At 40.0% G+C, this 19617-nt stretch overlaps 1 protein-coding gene across 2 annotated transcripts; it reads right to left on the reverse strand.

The window, feature by feature from the left end:
- Positions 1 to 2145: 2145 nt before the first annotated feature.
- TNFRSF11B (TNF receptor superfamily member 11b) lies at positions 2146 to 19378 on the reverse strand. Of its 2 annotated transcripts, XM_079301808.1 has the most exons (6): positions 19008 to 19166; positions 9412 to 9781; positions 5775 to 5969; positions 5223 to 5447; positions 3949 to 4232; positions 2146 to 2329 (listed from the first exon to the last, which is right to left on the reverse strand). In XM_079301808.1, the coding sequence occupies exons 1-6, from the start codon at positions 19035 to 19037 to the stop codon at positions 2315 to 2317; spliced, it is 1119 nt and encodes a 372-aa protein (XP_079157934.1). In that variant the 5' UTR covers positions 19038 to 19166; the 3' UTR covers positions 2146 to 2314. The 2 variants fall into 2 exon arrangements, with proteins under 2 accessions (XP_079157934.1, XP_079157933.1); XM_079301807.1 differs by lacking the exon at positions 2146 to 2329 and having other exon boundaries at positions 3073 to 4232; positions 19008 to 19378.
- Between the last annotated feature and the right edge of the window lie 239 nt (positions 19379 to 19617).

Consider the following 19617-nt stretch of genomic DNA (forward strand, 5'->3'; position numbering starts at 1 on the left):
CTTTAAATATTTGCTTATTTCTGAGCCACAGTTTTGAATTATTTTAAGGCTGAAAATTTGGGCACTTTGAAGGTGATTCATGAGCAAATCAGACACCTCTGCCTTGGATGTGGCAATGCTGATCCATATCAGGACAGGCAGGGTGGGTGTCTGAGGGTGCTGAAGAGCTTGGTTGAGTTGCAATCCCCACCCCAGGATAAACTGTGTCCCTGATGTGTGTGTGTGAATCTGTGTGTCATGCTCAGTTTCAGTTTTATGCACATTCCCAACCATCACTTTGAAATGTCATTATTCTGATCTCTACACTTTTTAAAAGCTATCTAATAGCAGGTGGCTCTGTTTTTAAAACATTCAGTCTATAGCAGACTATACTATTGATTTTTACTCTGAGAACATTACTGGGCTGTCCAGGGACCAGATCAGGGTCTATTGTGCTTGCTGATGTGCACAGCATAAAAAAAAATATTATCACAGAGCTTAGTGATTTAGTTTCTTCATTAATTTCCCCCATATTCCAAAGCATTTTCCGGGATTCAAGAAACTGCCTTGATGGAGGACAACTGCATATAAAAAAAACTAAATTAAAAAGCAGGGTCGTAAAAGATTTTGAAATGATAAGGTTGTGCTTTAAACCCATGGTATTTTTTGATAGCTCAGGAGAGGATGCTTCTAGAGCAGAGCTGGGCAGACAACAGCCAAAGAGCCTGCCTTAAAGCCCATCTCACTGTGTCCCTCAAACCTTCCCAAAACTGCTTTTCCTTTCTCTCAGTCAAGGGGAAGCTGACAGGACAGGATAATCCCTGCCCCTGGCTGGGCAGCAGAGGCAGCACACTCCTCTTGCTTCTCTGTTCCTCTACTCCTTTCCACCTCTGGCCAGAGGATGGCAAAACATTTGCTTTCTGAGTCTGGTCAGCAGCCAGGCTGGGAGGAGAGCAGGGATTGTTACTCTGGCAGGTCAGGGCACCCTGAGGACAAAATTCTTCTTCAAGTCACCTCCAAGGCCCAGGTCTGGTTGTTTGTCCCCTCACACCTCACATTTTCCTCCCCATAGCAGCATTTCCTCCAAGCCAGGACACAGGGACCCCTCTGCTACCTGCTGCCCATTGTGCACCTTCTTCCTCCTGCAGCCTTCCTTATAAAACAAGCTACCACCCCCAAACCCACAATTTTTCCAAGCATTCCTCCCACTTTCTGTTTGCCTCACCCTCTCCCTCATTATCCTGGGTCTTGCTTTTGTTTGTCTTGGCTATTTTGGGCTGGAGAAGGGAATACAGTTTAAATGTCACCTGCCCAGGATGTGCTCAAGTCATTCCAGCTGAGTGAAGCTGAATTGAAAAATGAGGCACAAACTGGCTGAGAAGTGTCTACCTGAGCATGGGCAACTGATTAACTGAATCAGCTTCAAGAGGTATAATTCATTAAGCACATGTAACACCGAATTTAGGAGGGAAAAAAAATCTTATTTTGAAAGGCACAGATTATAGTTCAATGCTCCATATTCCCAGGAGATCCAGTCCAGGCCATACTCTACTGTGGTGAAGCATAACATGTTTACATGTTATGTAGTTCAGTTTAAATCTGTAGCTGTGGCTCCAAGCACCTTCTTCACTATTGTCATTCCTGAAGGATCACAAACACTGCATTGTTTACTATGAGAGTTACATATGTCCACTTGAACAATGGAAGTATAAATGTATAAATTAAAATCCAAGTACTAAGAAGCAATTGTGCTTTCCTCTAGAGGGCTCTATCTCTGTGAAAAATTTTTAAATTATAGTTCTACTTGATACTATATCTATACTATCAATTACAAAATTGTTGTATATGTAGAAAGGATTAAGAGGATATTGTTTACAAGATGTGTGTGATCTTCATTTTGTTGCCAGTAAGATCATTATTCTCACTTTAACACCTATTCTCACTAGAACACCCCAAACCTCCACACCTGTCAGAGTCATGGAAACATCTGGTATCTATTTTGCAAATTTGAGTCTGTTGTTATAATCTTTTAATTACATGTAAAACCAATTTCTGTTGTAGAAGTATGCAAATTATCCCAAATGAATCAACACAAAACTAGGAATTTTTTTCATGTTCAGCACCATTTCTCAGCTACACCAACAAATGAGATGCTAATAGCATGTGAAATTTAAAAGGGAGTTTATTCCTTTTGATAAAAAAGTAATGTGAGAATTCAGTGAAAAATGAATCCCAAGTATTTTAAATCAGTATGTCCTATCTGTATTTGCTATATGGAGAGCAATTCTGATGGGCACCTATCTTATCAACCAGAAATCTCTTTCTTGTTCTTTGCTTAAGATCCTCTCATCTTAATAGAAGAATATTTGTCATACAAGGCTAAATGCTGATGGATTTCCTTCCCTTACACGATAGGAAAGAATATGTTGAATATTCAAGCTCTGTTCACAGGGTTTAAAGAAAAAAACCCCAGGAGTATAGTCTTTCTCTGAAGCCACCAAAGCCTTTGGTTTGCATTGTGAATGACCACTGGTCCTTCAAATTGTGAGCTTTTGGTAATGACACTCATCCACTCTCTGTTCTGTTTTTATGGGGCTCAGGGCTTTGTAGGTGCCTCATTCTGCAGCTGAGGGAAATGGTAAATGACTATTTTTTATATGACATCTCTGTGCTCCCTTCTTTTAAACACAGTGGCAATATGTGAGGCATTCCAAGCCTGTCAGGCCCATGCATCATCTTTCCTCCATGAAATTACAAGCTGTGGTTAGGGCAAAGGTTGTGAGCTCTCCAAGAACATCACCAGACCAAGAGTGGTGCTGGGCCAAATGTGTCTATGGAGTTGTAGTTGTTCATATCACAACCACCTGGGCCTCTTAGGCTGGAACCATTACAACTTTTTTAGCTTCTTCTACACCTTTGCAGTGACCATGAAAATCCAGTGCTGATCAATATTTACTTGGTTCACATATTAACTACTAGACCAGACAGGAAGTAGCAGAGACCCAAGCCCAAGATAAAGTGCAAAAATCCAGACAGTCTGTCTTTGTATTTAGTTCCTACTTTAGAGTCAAAAGTAAAACACCAGTCAAAAAGTAAACTGAAAAATTTAATTGCTTTATAAAATAAGATTATGAAATTCTATATAAAAATCCAGCTTCTTAAATATGGTACATTCACTTCCTCACAGAATATTTAAATATTCAGGTCACTTGAGCTATATTTTCACCATATTTGAGTTAAACTCATTGGATAAATTAAAACATCCTTACCAAAAGATACCACAACTTATACAAATAATACTAAGCAATAATACATTTTTTTAAATACAAAATGTAAAGAAATTAATAACTCTTAGGGCATGCTACAAAATTTTGCCAGAAAAATATATGGAATCATTTTTGTTTAACTAGAAAATATACAGTGTGCTTTCCAATTCTCTTCCTAAAATTCAGTCTCAAACAATTTCCATTTAACTTAATAAATATGTACAACAAAAAGGTTTATTCCTTGAAGAATATAAATAGCAAATACTGGAGTAGAGCCTGGTCTGGCATTCCTTTCTCCTCTAGTGACTATAGTGGGACTTTTCAACTCTGAATGTGCAAAAATGCAGAATCAGGCTCTTGTGTTACCATCGGGTTAATAGCTTTTACAAAAGTGATTTTTATTAAAGAAAAAAAAAAAAAACAACAAAAATTAACCAGCAGAAAACACTTTCAAAACCATGGCAGGAGACTTAGAACTATTCCAGTCAGGCATTTCTATAAATAGTAAATGAAAATGTGGTGAAATAACGTTCCAGTTTAATTACTGCTAGCAGTAATTAGGGAAAAATAGTCAGTGGAGAAAGAAATATATCTTGAGTTAGACACATCTTACTTTCACAGATTTCAGTTGGTTCCCTACCATTTCTAAAAAGAGTTTCTGGTATAATCTATACATTGTAAATCTGTGAAGAAACTTAATCACCTTCTTCAGGCTCTGGATGGTTCGTTTTGGAAAGTGGTACATTTTCAAGTGCTTCAGTCCATACATTAAACCCTTAATGGTGTCTTGGTCACCATTCTTTATTCTCCACAGATTGAGAAGCTTCAGAACTTGCTCTGTGGGTTGGCATAGTTTCATTGTGCGCTCAACATCTTCTTTTCCCACTTTCTTTCCTGGTAAGCTTGCCATCAGCATGTTGAGATGTTCAAAGGTGAGGTTCAGGTGGCCAACGTGCTTTAAGACGCTGCTTTCGCAAAGATCGATATCTACAGAAAGCAAAAAGAGAAGAGAGGTAAGTACAGCACATTACAACTTTACTGTAGCCTGAAAAAAAACCTTCCAAAATTCCAAGGTGAATTTGCTTTCCAAATTCCTTTGCTTCAAATAATTATCTCTTTTTTGGGCCCATCTATCCTGTAAAATGTTGTGTGTATCTGATAGGACTTCCAGTATTTGGTTCCAGTGAATGAAAATTTAGCTTGTTCTCTTCAGAAATGGCTAGGCAAGCTTTGTTAAAATAGTGATTTTGAATTTTGATGTACTCTAGACACTTCACAGACTGACATAACTGTACATACTAAATAGCAGAGGGGTAAAAAATTCTGCAGCATTTTTCAAATCTGTTCCGAGTGGACAAAATGTCATTCAAATGTGGTTTTTGATGGTGACTTACATGAAAAGAGTTGGCCTGACTGTTGTAAAAAACCTTAATATTAATACTTCAGCACTATTTCATCTTTGAAACGTGTCTTTGTAGACAGCACAAACAAAGCAATGAATCAGCATGACAAAGAGGTACCAGAAGGGAAAAAGAAGGGAAAGCCTGTCAATGTATTCCTCACTCCCATGTACTCCCACCCTGTGGATAAATGTCCTAGTCCAAAATATCAACCTCTACTTTACAGAAGACAAATTGCACTCTCAGCTGCAGGGAACCAGCTCCCTCTAACCTTGGTTGATCAAAATTCTTTGTATGTTGTGCAGTCTCAAAAGGGGACCTTGCTCACAGCACAACACACGCTCCAAAGTGGGCTACAAGTCTGGGAAGAATACAGTCCTTGACTATTCTGGAGAAGTGGAATTCTGTTCCTGCTTCCCCCAGACTACTCTATGCTTACTGCATCAATGAGTCTCAGTGAAAGCTTGCAGGCCCTTCTCCAAACACAACACATCTCCAGGGGGTCTTTGATCCAAGAAATTTTTAAAATGCCATTCAGAAGGTTGTTTATAATGCACATGCTATCACAATAAGATACCTTGGATAATCTTCTTGACCATATCCTGTTCTTTGTTTTGCTGCTTCCATAGTTTCAAAAGATGGAAGGTCTGCTCTTGAGGGCTGTGCCTTTGTTTAATCCTTTCAATATTTTCTGTGCTAACCTTTGTCCCAGGCAAGCTGTCTGCTAGTATGTTCAGCCAGTTAGGTGTGAGATGAGTAGGAACAGCAAACCTGAACATGGCCTCCTCACACAGGGTTACATCTGAAATGAGAAAGAGAAGATTTCAATTGTTCTGACATCTTACCTTGCCTGTCTCAGAAAAAAAAAAAAAAAACAAACCAAAAAAAAAAACCAACCAAGCAGCAAGAATGATAAAAAAAAAGTGTTTAAAAAACAGAATAAGAAGTTGTCTTTGTGCCTGTGTTTTTTTTGGTCTGAGCCACAATAATTAAAATTCTACTAAGGCCACCACCATAGCAGGCAGAGAGCTAACAAGCTAGGTTATTTGTATCCTGGATTTTGGTAAATTAATCTTAATGATAACTAAAGGTATGTTTTCAGAGAACTCTTCCTTAATATGATACACACCTATTCCACATTTTTGAGGTGTCGTATCTGTACCTTCCTGACAGATGTTGTCACGAACCTCATTTCCTTTCAAAGCTATTTTGAAACCCAGGGCACTACAGTTTGTGTGCTTAAGACAGGCTGCTTTGGAGGAGGTTTCATTTGAGAAAAATCCCTCTGGACATCTCTCACATACAGTGTCACTCTCAGGAGTACCTGTGGAAACAAGAAAACAATGCATCCAATTACATATAACCTCAACTGTGGAAAAAAAATTAAAAAGGATACAGAAAGCAAGGAAAACATTCCTCTCTAAACTGTCATGCTTCTGCTTTTTGTATTTGTGATGTATTAAGGAATCACTTAGAAAAAATACAGACAGAAGATGCCTTAGGAGAAGCATGTTCCTGCTGATGTAATACAGTAAATAGTACTCTTAAATATGTTTGCTACCAAGTTTAAAATCAGTGATTACTGATTAGATCAGTAATTTATTAAAGTAATATATTTTAAACCTCGATTATTTGTGTCTATTCAGACATTACACTATGTCTGATCTTCATCCTTCAACTATACAAATATTCTGAAATTAGGTGGCAAAAAAAAAGTGTTCTTTATTTCACTCTGCAATAACTGCTCAAATCCTTACTTGAATGGGTTACTTCAGTTCTAGATAAAAGTACAATCCGACTAAATTTCAACTAAAGCCAACAATTTTGAAACTCTTTTCTGGGCTTGAATAAATTGTTACTAAAAGCAAAGAAAGCAGTTTCCAATATACAAAAAAATTTAATAGACATACATGTTTTGCTTGTTGATTTATAATTTATAGTTTTACTTCAGAACTAAATATATGCTACAACAACAGAATGACAACATATGGTTCTAGACATTTACAAAGAGTAAGAAAACAACTCCATGAAATCTGAAACTATGCAGCCTAACCACCAGTGGCAGGCAAGTAACATTATCAATAATTGCTGTATATTTACTCCTAATTCGTCCTTATTCATCCAACATTTAACAAGTGCCTGAAGTCTGGTATCTAATACTGCATTATTGAACATGAACTTAAGCACATGCTTAAAATTTATTTGAAAAAAATGGAAACTATATTTGAATAAGAAAATACCTCCATCTAGTGCATTTTTAAAGTATTTACATATGGATGCTTATTTTAATGTTAGCTTTTTAATAAGCTTTTATTTATTTTGAGAAGTCCTTAGAGAAAAAGAGTATGCATCCCAAGTTCTCAATCAGCTGTGAAATCAAGAATAGTGCTCGCACACAACCTGACCTAGCACTTCATCAGACTACCAGTGAAAACGAAGGAGATTATAGTTGCCAGAGACCCTGTATGTGCCAGCATACCCTATTGCAAATCCCAAATTCTGCAGCCACTGCTCTTGGGCACTGCCTGCAGCTCTGGGCTGGACAAAGCTGCAGCCAGCACCTGCACCTCAGGGGCAGCAATCAGCTGTGCTGACACAGCTGCATCTTAGCGACTTTCCCTGCTACAGACAGGTGCTGTGTCCTGGCAGAAAGGAAGCGGAAGAAAGGAGTGTTCCTGCAAATGGTGCATCGTTCTGCTCAGAGCTTGCTGCATAATCTTTGCAGCACAAGGGAGGAATCTCCCGAGTAATCCATCAGTGTTCTCAGGTCTGAGCATGGAATCACCCTCTAGCTCTGCCAGCTTCTTATTTCGCTGCTCTTGTCCGGGGCGCGAATTGCCGCTGTCTGTCTGTCCTTCTGCCACTCCCTCCAGCTCTCCTGGAATCCCCCATTCTTCCCAGGGAAACGGCAGCCGCCAGCGACAGCCAGAGCAGCCTCAGCAGTGCAGTGCTGCTATAAACCCTGCCTCCTGCAGGGCCGGCCGTGCCAGGAAGGAACAAAGCCTAATCTGCACTCACAAAAAGGGACTACAAGAGCAAGGTGATATCCCAGTGTAATCACGAGCAATGGGCACTGGGGTAACAGATTCCTAATGTTTTAAGCCTTAAATGAGGCACTGGACCATCTCCCTGTGTGGGAGTGGAAACATATTTTTCTGCTCTTGGCTTTTATTTCACCTGAATTTGCATCATTGCAAAGTTCAAGGCTATCATATGGCAAAAAACAGTAACACTGTGCAGTACATGCTTATTAAAATCTTAGTTGTTGCCTCGCCTCAAAAACTGACTATTGACACAGGGAGATGCAATTATTTTTACAATGTTTTCATTCTTTTTTGAGGTCTGTTTGGGTTTAGCTGCTTCAATCCGATGTTTTTTTGGAAACCAACTTTTCAAGATATTACAAAATCCAACATTTTGTCTTCTTTAAAGGTTTGCTTCATTCTGAACTGAGGGATTGCAATTTGTCTGTCTGTCATGTTTCACCATGCTCGTAGGGATGCAGCAGGCTGGCTGCTCAGATAATTTATACTTTGTTCACCTCCCAAAGTCCTTCTGAGGACTTTGTTACTGGCCTCTTTTGACTTGCTGCTGAGATACAGTGGAACCTCATTAACCCAAGCCCCTGGGCATAATAGTTTAGGTTAATGAAGGTTTACAATATGGAAATGTGGTAGCTGCCAGTGGAAATGCTTAACAGCAGAAGGGCATCAGAGTAAAGCGTCATCAACCAATTACTCAAGGACTAGTGAGCAGCTACAGCAGCGATATTTCTCCTGATGTCAAAGTTGCTCTCCAGTGAGAGGTTCATAACCCAGAAAAGGATTCCCAGTCTGGCACTCAGATCAGCTCTAAAATGTACAGGTCAGCCCTAGTGTTTCTCACTGCAGGCACATCATTCCTAGGGAAATCGTTCTGTAGTCTGATTGCCTGCAGGTGTCTGAGACACTTTGATTTCTGCATTCCCTTCCTCAGTGCTCTTCTCCAGGCAGTTATCAAGCCCTGGCACAATGACAGTTTGCAATCCTTCCAGGTTGTGTTAAATGCTGGAGCTATACCGGGCTACGGCATTTGCCAAACAATAAATGATGTATTTTGTTTTGAGGGAAGAATGAATTATTGGTTTAACAATTTATGTTGTCTTAAATGAAGAATACACTCCACTGAAAAGTGCTGCTTTGCTCTATATTGCCACCAGACTTTCAGCACTATGCCAGCCTGCTCAACAAAGAAATGGTTGTTTGCTTGATAATAGTAACAGTTTCCCTAAGAATTCCACTTAGGATGCTGATAATTAATTATTTCTGCATATCGCAGTGATGCTAGAGCTATATTAATGTTGTTATAATTATATACTTAGTGTGAACCATGTAGTGCTCCTGGTGTTTGCCAAGATATACAGTTATTTGAAACAGCAGATTTCAAAATGAAAAACATTATTATTTATCATGCACAAATACTACATTCCAGATAATGTTCCTTTAAAAGAGGCAATCCATCATGTTTCTCATTAGAGTGCAATTTGCTACATTTGCTACTGCCATTAAGTTATATATTACAGCAGGAGCAGAGTATTCCACTGAGAAACCTTCCTTTGGCTACAGTCCAAAAAATGCAGATTAGAACAGGTTCAATTGGCTTTACAATTTACTGTCCTGCAATTTCATCTGGTCAAGCCTCTTTCCTAATCTGGTAATTGCCACGAGTCGTGGAGGTGCGGCGGAGCTCTGATTAGCCTGTCCCATGGAGGGAGGAGCGGGACCCACCTGCCTGGGCAACACCGAAGCCGGGCGGACACTCCGTGTGCCTCAAGCAGAACTCGAGCTCCAGGTACCTGCCCGGGACGCACTCGCAGACGCGGTTCTGTGTGCTGGAGCACTCCTGCCTGACGAGCTGCAGCTCCTTGCAGACGGTGCTGCAGTACTGGCACTCCTCGTTGCTGTTCCACTCCTCGGCGTAGTACTGCGCCGGGCACGGCGCGCACTGCGTCGGGCTGCTGGCGCTGCAGTGCCGCCTCACGTAGCTGCCGGGGGGACACTGGTCACACAGCAGCTGCCGGGATGTCCCAGGGTCGTAGTGGAGATACTTGGGGGGAGAGTCATCCTGGATGGTCCACTTGACAGAGATGTCCAAGAGCTACCAACAGGAAAATAAAACATCACTTCCTTTTAGTTCCGGAGAGCACCATGAACACAAGGAAACCTGCACTTTAATGAGTTTATGAGTCTACTCATGTCACTATCTTCAAACAAATATTTGCATTAGAAATTTCCGAGATACTGACCAGCTTCCAGACTCTCCCATGTCTATCTTCGAATAGGGAAGTTTTAGGATCTTATCTAACAAATCTTCCTGACCTAAATTATTCCTTCCATAGATGTAGATCCTATTCTTCTCCGATTCACACCCTCTTAATACCACTGGGCAATGAGCTTTTACTGTCTGGCACCAGAGAATTTGTCCGATGCAGAGCAAAGGTGGAGGTTGTGCACCTTTGTGGTCTTAAGTATTGAGTATTTCAGATGCAAAAGAAATCGTGCCTGACATATGAATTTGACCAGTGTACTGCACCCTCACCACAGATACCTTTAAAGGTGATTCCTTACACTTTATCTTACACTATTTTCTACCACAAATTAATGGCTAGAACAATAGGGGTTACATTTTAATTGCCTTCCATTTAACTTTGCACTGATACACAGAAGCTCTTGGGATGTAATGTGGCACCTACATCAAAGGTGAAGACACAGCTTGAGACAGAGGTGAAGAATGATGCAGGTTGTGAAGGGCACATTAAAGACTTAATTGCATGACCTGGAAGAGACCAAGGCCAATGCTTTCATTTCCTGCTTAAAGCCACAGGCTCACAGCTGTGGTGAGAAGCTGGTTCAGTAGCAGCACATGCCATGACAGCTACAGCCCCCCTGCTTCCTAGAGCAATCTGCTTTGCTGGTGTGATTGGGGACCTAGAGATTTGAGACACCTTGCCCTGCTGCAGAGACAACCTCCAGATCACTTTGTTTTGGCCTTATGACTGAACATTTGGTTCTGTGATTCCACCAGTCCACCACAAAAATGACTCTTGAGAACCACCCTGATCCCCACAGGGTCTGCCACCAGCTCACTCTCCTCACTGGTAATCCAGCTCTGTCCCAACATTGCATGCATGGCTGCATGTGCCACTTCTCTTCCAAAACTTGTACATTTTATAAAGATGAAGTAAACTGGGTCTGACCTTTTTTCTGTATCCAGTAAAATTATAGATCTAACCGACTTGTCTTTGTTGCTATTTTAACCCCCGTCAGCTAATACAGTTACCAATTCAATTTCAAAAATATATTTCCTCTTTTACAAATGTCCCCAAAGTATAAGTGGAATTAACTATTTTTTTCCTGGAGATGCTTCATTTAACAGCCTCACTTTTGCCACATCATGGCACTTCTAAAGCCATAGTCTTATTAAGTTTGGAAAGGACAATTTAAAACTTCATCTGCATTAACACTGATCACAGTAAACAAGTGATATGAGATGCTTAACTTAGGAACTCTGACTCATTAAGCAAAAACTCTTAAATGCATTCTCCTGTTGCATGTCTATGTCACTTTTCATACAGCTATATTGAGGCTGAGGAATGAAATGCAGATAGTATGGATATTCCCTACAGCCTCTTGTAGCTACCCTTGACTAAGTCTGATAATTTATCTGATTTCTAGACCACTTTTCTTGTGGTCTCAATGCACAATACCTTTCATTGTGAGAAATTTCTTATTAGCCTTTGAAGTTTGATGAGCAACTCCATTTTCCTTAAATGACTGGATCTGTTTCATGTGATCTATTTAACAAAGAGGGTGCAGCACATTTTTTAATAGTGAGTGGCTTTACATTGAGGAAAAATGCCCCCACCCTTGGTAAATCTACAGCTATGACTCTAGTAATAAGGAAGTCCTAGTAATCTCATTAATTGTTTATGAGAAGAGTAAAGTTTTCTTCTATGGTTTTAATTCAGTAATAGATAATGCAGCATCCCAGTATCCAAGACTTGCATGGACACAAGCATTCCCTTCACAGGACAGATCTGAATACATCATGTGGCACAGGCATTACAAAGACAAGCATCAACCCATACTTCACTCAGATGTCTGTGAAAAGCCAAGACAATTCCCAATAGAGATAAGAATCTGACACTGAAAATAATTAGGGACAGCAACCAGTCCTATGGGCAGCATGTTTTTGTGGAGAAACACCAGTACTCCTGCTCTGCATTGCACAGCTCCCCACAAATCCAGAGCTGGCACTGCAGTAGAATCTGTTCCTCTGGGTTGTGCCTCTGCCCTTGGTGACACATTTTCACATAATGAACAGGTAGGTGAATCATTTCATACTGTTAACTCTATTCTGCAACATGTAGGAGCAAGAATAACAAGATTTTATCTATTTTCCTTACTCAACTATTTACATTGGAAACTATGTATGAGACAAGTAAAGAGTTTTGCTGCAGGGGATGATTCAGCATTAAAATTAATTAGATTTCAATAATCAGGGTATGAAAGCATAGGGGTTTGTAGGGGAAAATGGAGGCACTTGCTTCCTGAAGAACCTACAGCTGTGGGAAACAAGCCAATAAAAACTGAAAACATTTCAACATGATTTGAGAGGAATTGATTTTTAAAACTGAGAAAACAATACTTGAACCATATGTGTGTGAGACATACAGAATTTTGTTCTTGGAAGAACAAATAACTATGAACTAATAATGGCAACTAGAATATTATTAATCTAAATGAGCATTACCAAACCCCATAATAATCAGATTAATAAATCAGCATGACAAAAAGAACAGTCCTCCCAGTTGATTTTTTTCTTCATGCTTTTAAAAGCAAAACACATCATACTTGTTTCCCTTTTTTTTCCCAGAAACACATATTACATAGCTGCAGTAATCTATTGATCAGTGGCTGAGCCACATGGATGCAGGATCCAACTATTTTATTTAGTCAAATATTATGACAAAAAGATTCTTCAGTCAAACAAAAGATACAAATGCAATGAATATCTCATAATTTTACCAGAGCATTTTATACACAATTTTCAACACAGAGCTAGATTACCATTACTACTGTTAGACTACTATGAGCCTTTCAGCACAGTGAGCTTGCAACTCACTGTTATAGGACATTGCAGTTGAGTTCAAGATGCTACCTGACACAGTAATGGATGAAAATAATAAAGGACTATTAAACATAAACATCAGATTTTGATCAATAAATCCCAAATCAAAAATTGAATTCACAAAAACAGTAATATTTTTCTGTTTCTTTTCTTCCATCTCTTCTATGCATCAGGTATCAACCACTGCCATAGACAGCATATGGGCCTTTTTAGGGCATTTTTTTCTGGATTTTTTTAGACCAAATGTAGCCATTAGTATGTTGCTAAGTACATTTCAAGACCTCAATCCCCAATACCAAACTTCACAAGACTATTGTAAGTTGCTTGATAATAAGAAAAAAGATCTACAAAATTGTCTTCTATGCAGGCTGAAAACACATAGGACACCTGAAGTATTCTGAATATTGATATGCAACCTGCAAAGTGCCAAAGTAAAGTCAATCTATTTTTCAGATATTTTGCAAGAATTCAGTAGTAATGGTGGAAGATAATGAAATTTTCACTAGTTTTACTGCAGCATCTTGGTACAAACAGAATGAAAAGACTCTTTTGCCCTCCAGTTCACAGAGTGAGCTGGAGGGGAACATCACTAAATTGTCCTTTCTCCTGGCCTAATACACACAGAGTTTGTGCTTACATTAGGAATTTGCATCACCTGTTACAGCAGATTTGCAGAGCAAAACAGATGGTGCCGAGCACCTGACATCCACATTATGTATTATTCTGAGGGGATATTTTGGACTGACTTCAATCTGCTCTCATGGACAAGCATACATTAGTGGTTACAGTGCATCTGGTGTGTCTCTGGGGTCCATCTCTAGATTTACTTTCATCAGTTCAGTTTATTTTGGTAAATCCACTTTGTGCACGCCAGGGCTGCTCTGATGTGCAAACTAATATACAGTAAATAAGGATGATCAGGAGAGGCACTTCAGAACCATGTTCCTACGACAGATTAAAATGGTATTTAAATGCATTTTATGTCATTCCTGACATTTCCTCTCCTAAATTATCCTATGACCAACTTGATGGCAGTTTCATAGCTGTACAAAACCTCTGATTGATCTGAATGCCCATATTTAAATGTGGTCTACATACTAAGCACCTGAAGGTCTTCTGTAAGAAACAATACTATTTGAGCACAGGAAAGGGCCATGATCAGAACTTAATAGTTCTGAGCAGTGGTCTCCCCAAAAGCTTCATAGAAAGCGAGATTTCTTCCATAATAATGCTGGCACTGGCCTGTTGTGCTCTTGCTGGAAAAGATGTCATGCTAATTTGAAAGGAGATAGAAATTACAAGTCCAGCTTCAGTCTACTGGAATCAGAAGTAGGGACAATGAGTATGTTCATCCTATAACCCTTAAGAAACCAAAGCTGGCATCCATTAGTGCTGCACATGACCAAATCAATGGTTCTGTCATTGAGAAGATTGTGTAAAGTTCTGCATATCCTTGTTTAAAAAAGGTTAATTCACTAGGAAATGGCACAGAGAAGGTTTAGAAGGAAATGCAGAGCTTCTTCTTGGAGAGGATCTGGACTTTTTCAAAAGCTTGGCAAGTCTCAAGAGAAGGTATGGATTCAGTACAGATAGACAGTGAACTCAGAGAGAAGAACTTTCTTCATTAAAGGATAATGCTGGCAAATGAAAAGGGGATTCTCTTGTCAGTGGAAGATTGGGAACAGCCTTTCAGTGAGAAGCAGGTGTAAGAAACCCATGTGTCTTAAATATAGCTCTCAACACCCTTCAGAAAGCAAATATGACATTTGGTTTCCTGGAGGAGATGGCAAATGGACTGAAGAGATCCAGGCAGTTTCTTTCGGTTTTAAACCCTCAGCCAATTCTTCATATACCAGCACTAAGGGAAGAAAATAATGCTCAGTATCTTTTTCATCTTGACAAATTAATTGTTAGTGTGATTCATTTGCAAACAGTTTTTCTAGAGTTAGTGAAATGAAAGGCTTGATTTAAAAAAAAACTCCCAAAGGTTAGAGGGTTTTTTGTTCTATGAGTATGAAATGCTATCAATAACAAAATTATTACAGCAAAAGATAACCAGAACAAAACCTAATATCGTTAACTACATTTAACAACTTATTGGGTGAAAATGAGTTCTAGTGTCTTGGGCTCACTTCTAAAAAGAATTCAATCCTTCCTCCATCTCCCTGGGGAAAATCCCCACTCTCAGGATGGCTGTCTCAGTGTGAGGAATTGGGATGAACTGTAAGTATTGAAATACAAGTCTACCGTAAGTCAGTGTGATGCAAGTAAATACTGAGAACTTCTTCAAGATGAATTACCCAAGGTTAGACAGCAGTTCTTTCATTGTGTCACTCAGCACATTAGGCCTGAAGCTATATTTCTCCATACCATTCTTATGTCAGCATATACAATGCTAACATAAAAGGCCTGTGCAGTCCATTTGTTTGATTCCTTAGAAGATGCTTTTGAAAGAGAAATAATGTGACTGTAAAATTTCATTTCAGATCTTGGGCATAAAAAAATACACGGCCTTTTCTTTCATCTTTAAATGTAAGGCAAAGAGCTGCTTGATTTCTCTTGTTGAATTAAAATGAACTAGAAGACAAAGCACATGAAGTAAAAATCCTTCAAGCATCATCCTTTAAATCAGTGCTTTGTGGCAGAAAAGAGAGTGGCTTTTCAGCATATGAAAATATTATTATATAGCTTGGCTTTGTGGTTTTGGGTTGTAGACCAAAGGAGAATGTTTAATTTGCTGAGAAAGATAAATCTGTTTCTGTTTTGCATTCCACAAGTATTCCAAAGCATATTTTCTCGTGTGATAAATAATCGTTCAAGACATCTGTCAGATTGCTCCCAGTGTTTGTATTGGGTTCAAAGTAAAATCTCACAACTCTCCTATTTTGCCTTGTATACAAAGTATTTGGACAAAGCAAAGGCAGGAGGCCTTCACATATCCTCAGCCCTTAGGCAGAATTTCTCACTGAAATCATGCACAGGCCCAGAGAAATCCCACTGGCAATATACAGTGCTGGATGATATTATCAAGGTCGTCCTCACCAATAACTTGTATCTCAGATTCAGCATGTGATAATGCCATGCTGGATCAGATCCATGTATGGAAAATGACCATTGTGAAATACTTGTCATCCTGGGAGAAATTACTCCCATCTAGCTCTCATCTTGCTGTTCTGCAGGCCCATGCAATCAGCAGATTTAACCTCTTTGGGCTCTGCAGCAGTGCTGACCCCTGGGCTGCTGCAGGCTCACGAGAGCACTGCCCAGACTAAGGACCTTTCTGCAGACCATGGCCAAGTGCCAGGTGCACAATGAAATCTAACGTGGAGTTATCTTCACTGGTTTGAGTTCAGTTTGTAAAGCTCTTCCACCATTCTACCAACTGCTTCATTGTAATTCACTCACTTTGGACATAACAGGACCTACTTTTGTTTGGCAGACACTATAAAGTCGAGGCTGTTGTTTCACATAAGGAGTTCTGCTGGTGACTCTCCTGAGTGATCCCTATTCAAAACCGAGGCTATGAAACACTGTCTTCACTTCCCTGTCAGTAAAGAAGCATGTCAAAAAGTCAAGTCCTGTAGAGAGTTTTTGAGGCACCATTAGTTGTCATCCACAAAGCCATTCAGGGGTCTAACCTACTGTTTCATTTTCAGTGGTAGCAAAACGAAATTCAGCTGAAGAGCAGTTTTGGATCTTATCAAAGAAGTGCTAAATTGAAATTCTTCATTTATATTAGTTACATTTGCTTTGAAACTCGTAGAGGGAGAAAGCAGGGAAAACTAGCTAGATACTCTCCAAAATATGTGTCTTACATTTTGGAATGTTATGCACCAGTGTGACAGCAAGATTTAGAGCTAACCTAATCCTGGAATGTTCCCACTGTAACTACAGTCTGCCTTTGCACTGACAGAATTACTAACAGCTGACTGCAGGCTAGAAAATATATGTCCAGTACTATGTGCAAACAGGTGTTTTCACAGAAGGAACAAAATTAAGTTTTCCATGAGATTTGAACAGTGGGTGTTGCTTCAAATGTGACAGTATCTTTTAAAATTTCTTCTGGTAACCTTAGTGTTTTATTTTTAACTAAGACACATGCAGACAGACAGAAAGAAAGTCAGACAGAAAGATAACTCCTACCCTCATGGGCTGCAAAGCCACTACTGCCTACACACAGCAAACCCAACAGGCAGGCCAGAAAAAGAATGTCACATGTGCCCAGAGATCCAAAATAGAGAAAGGTCAAGTATAAGGGTCAAGATAGTTACGTGACAAGTAATGAGATTCAGCTCTGGGGAATTTCTTTCCATTCAGTCCAATTTCATAATGTTTGTAAGCAGCTTCAGTGTTCCAAGCAAACAACACAAAAGTAAATGCACCACCACAGGTATAACCTTTCTGAAACTTCAGCAAAGAGGCCCAGGCTGAAAGTACCTCACGCCCCAAAAGTCTTTTTTAGATACAATGTCTCCAAACTAGGTTCCCAGGTACCTGAGCCAAACACACAGAATTTTGAACTAGAGTTATGCCTCCTAAAAGGGTAGTTATAAAACAGATACTAAGGGTACTTTTCTGAGCTCTAGCACATCTGACAGTACTTAGACTTCACTAATCTTAAATTTGACAGTAATTTTAAATAAATTGAATAATAATAATAATGATAATAATAATAATAATAATGCAGTTGAATAATGATCTCTTTGGTATGTACTGTCACCAATGTATTTCAGCTCCAAAATTCATGTGCCAGAGGATTATCTTGAACTTCAACATGTGCTTCAACTTTGTGGGAGAACACAAACAGGCACATTGCATTTAATCAAAATCAAAATCTTGATGCGATTATTTTATGACAGCCATAGATAAGAAGCCAGGTTAATAACCAGATATTGCTGAAATTCCCAGATTAACTTCCTGTGATTTCATATTGGCAAAGCAGGCACAACATCAGACATGGGATGAAAAAGTTGAACTGTGTTTCAATCTGCCGACCACAAGCCTGACAAATTTTGCTTCCCTTGCACCATTAATTACTTTGGGTTTGTTTCTCAAAAAGCTCTTTCAGAAAGTTGTACAGAGAGTAATAAACACACATTACTCATCAGATCCTGGAAATCTCGTTGCATTTATAAAAAGCTTTCAGAATAAATGGATCTCAGTTCTAATGCTCTGCCACAACATTAATGCCGTTGTACTCACCAAAACAACCCAGAAGCAAGTTACTGTGCTGGCAAAAGCAAAAGTCTACTCTGAATATTATTTTTTAATGTTTTTCTTTGAAAGTTTCCTTATGCAAAAGATGAAGAGCTTCCAAATAGATGTTACACAGGATCTGTCTGTAGGCAGGTTTTAATTAAACTGAACTCATACACAATTCCATATGACAAAATGGATTAAATAACATTTTGAAAGATTTACTGCACTGGTAACATCTCTAAATTTCCATCTGGAAATATCTTACTAAATCACTAAGTAAACAAAACTTATTAAAGCAGGGGCTTATACCAGATTTAATAACCCAACTTCTTCTGTAATAGCTACTGACACAGCTTCTAATTCATCACTTTCTTGCATATGAAGCTGAATTTTCTAAGCCAAGACAACAACCACACACTTGTGGGGATTTTTTTTGTGGAGTTCACAGCGGTTTTCCTGGGTAAGAAAGTCAGCCCAGTACCTGAGATACCAAGAGAGCCACTGCAGCAGAGATTAGAGGCAGTCAGGGAGGAAGCTTTTGTAAATCAGAAGCAAACATTCCAGCCTACAGCTTCTAAATTCAGAATTAAATTCTAAATTACTTGATACAGGGTTTTGCTTCAGACCAGTATGATGAGGCCTTACAAAAGGAGGGAGGAAGTCAGGGGAAAAAAAAAAAAAAAAAAAAAAAAAAGCAAAATAAAAGCAAATCATGTCACTACCTTGAGAATGGCATGAAAATCCCTCCTGTCTCCCTGGAGCTGGACTTGTCCATCACATTCCAAACTCACCAGGAAAGTTTGGAGAGATTAAACAAAAAGGGTTTACCAAGAAAACGGAGAGGAGACAAAGCGACCCACAAACAAACAAACAACTCCCCAAAAAACCCCAAACGCCAGACAAAAGCCCCAGAAGAACAGCCGTGTGTCTCTCGAGCCTGCGTCTGAAGCTGCAGCGCGTCCCGGAGCCCATCTCCCTCTGCGAAGGGACTCACCACAAGCGTGCAGCACAGGAACTTGTTCATTGTGGTCGGTGCAAGAAACCTCAGCGCGCTGGGAATCAGGCAGAGAGTCAGCGCCAGGCTCCAGCAGCTGCTTACATTCCCAACATTAAAGACACGATATATATATAGTCCCGGTGTAACAGGAAGCTTGGGCTCAGCTTTGATCACACATTCCCTGCCATGACCAAACTTTTCTCTCGCGCACTCCCCCTCACCTCCCCCCACCCCCTACCCCCCCTTTTTGCATTTTCTTTTTCTTTTCTTTTTCTTTTTCTTTTTTTTTTTTTTTAAGGAACCTGTAAAACTTGGTGACTTAATGGAACCCTTTGAGCGCCGTAACCACAGACTGGAAAATGCAGGAGGGAGTGTCAGGGGCTGGCCAGGGGAGGGTTTAATTGCCCTGTCTGGCTGTCTGGCTGTGCCGCCCTGCGCTCCGCTCTGCAGCGGGGCCGGCGGCGAGGCTCCGGTTCCTTGGCTCGGCTCCCCGGGGGCTGCCAGCAGCGGGGCTGGTGCGAGCCAAGGCCGGGGGGGCTGAGGAGCAGGAGCAGGAGCAGGAGCAGGAGCAGGAGCAGGAGCAGGAGCAGGAGCAGGAGGGTCTCCG

Source organism: Erithacus rubecula (assembly GCF_903797595.1).
Source record: "Erithacus rubecula genome assembly, chromosome: 3".
NCBI classification, from domain to species: domain Eukaryota; kingdom Metazoa; phylum Chordata; class Aves; order Passeriformes; family Muscicapidae; genus Erithacus; species Erithacus rubecula.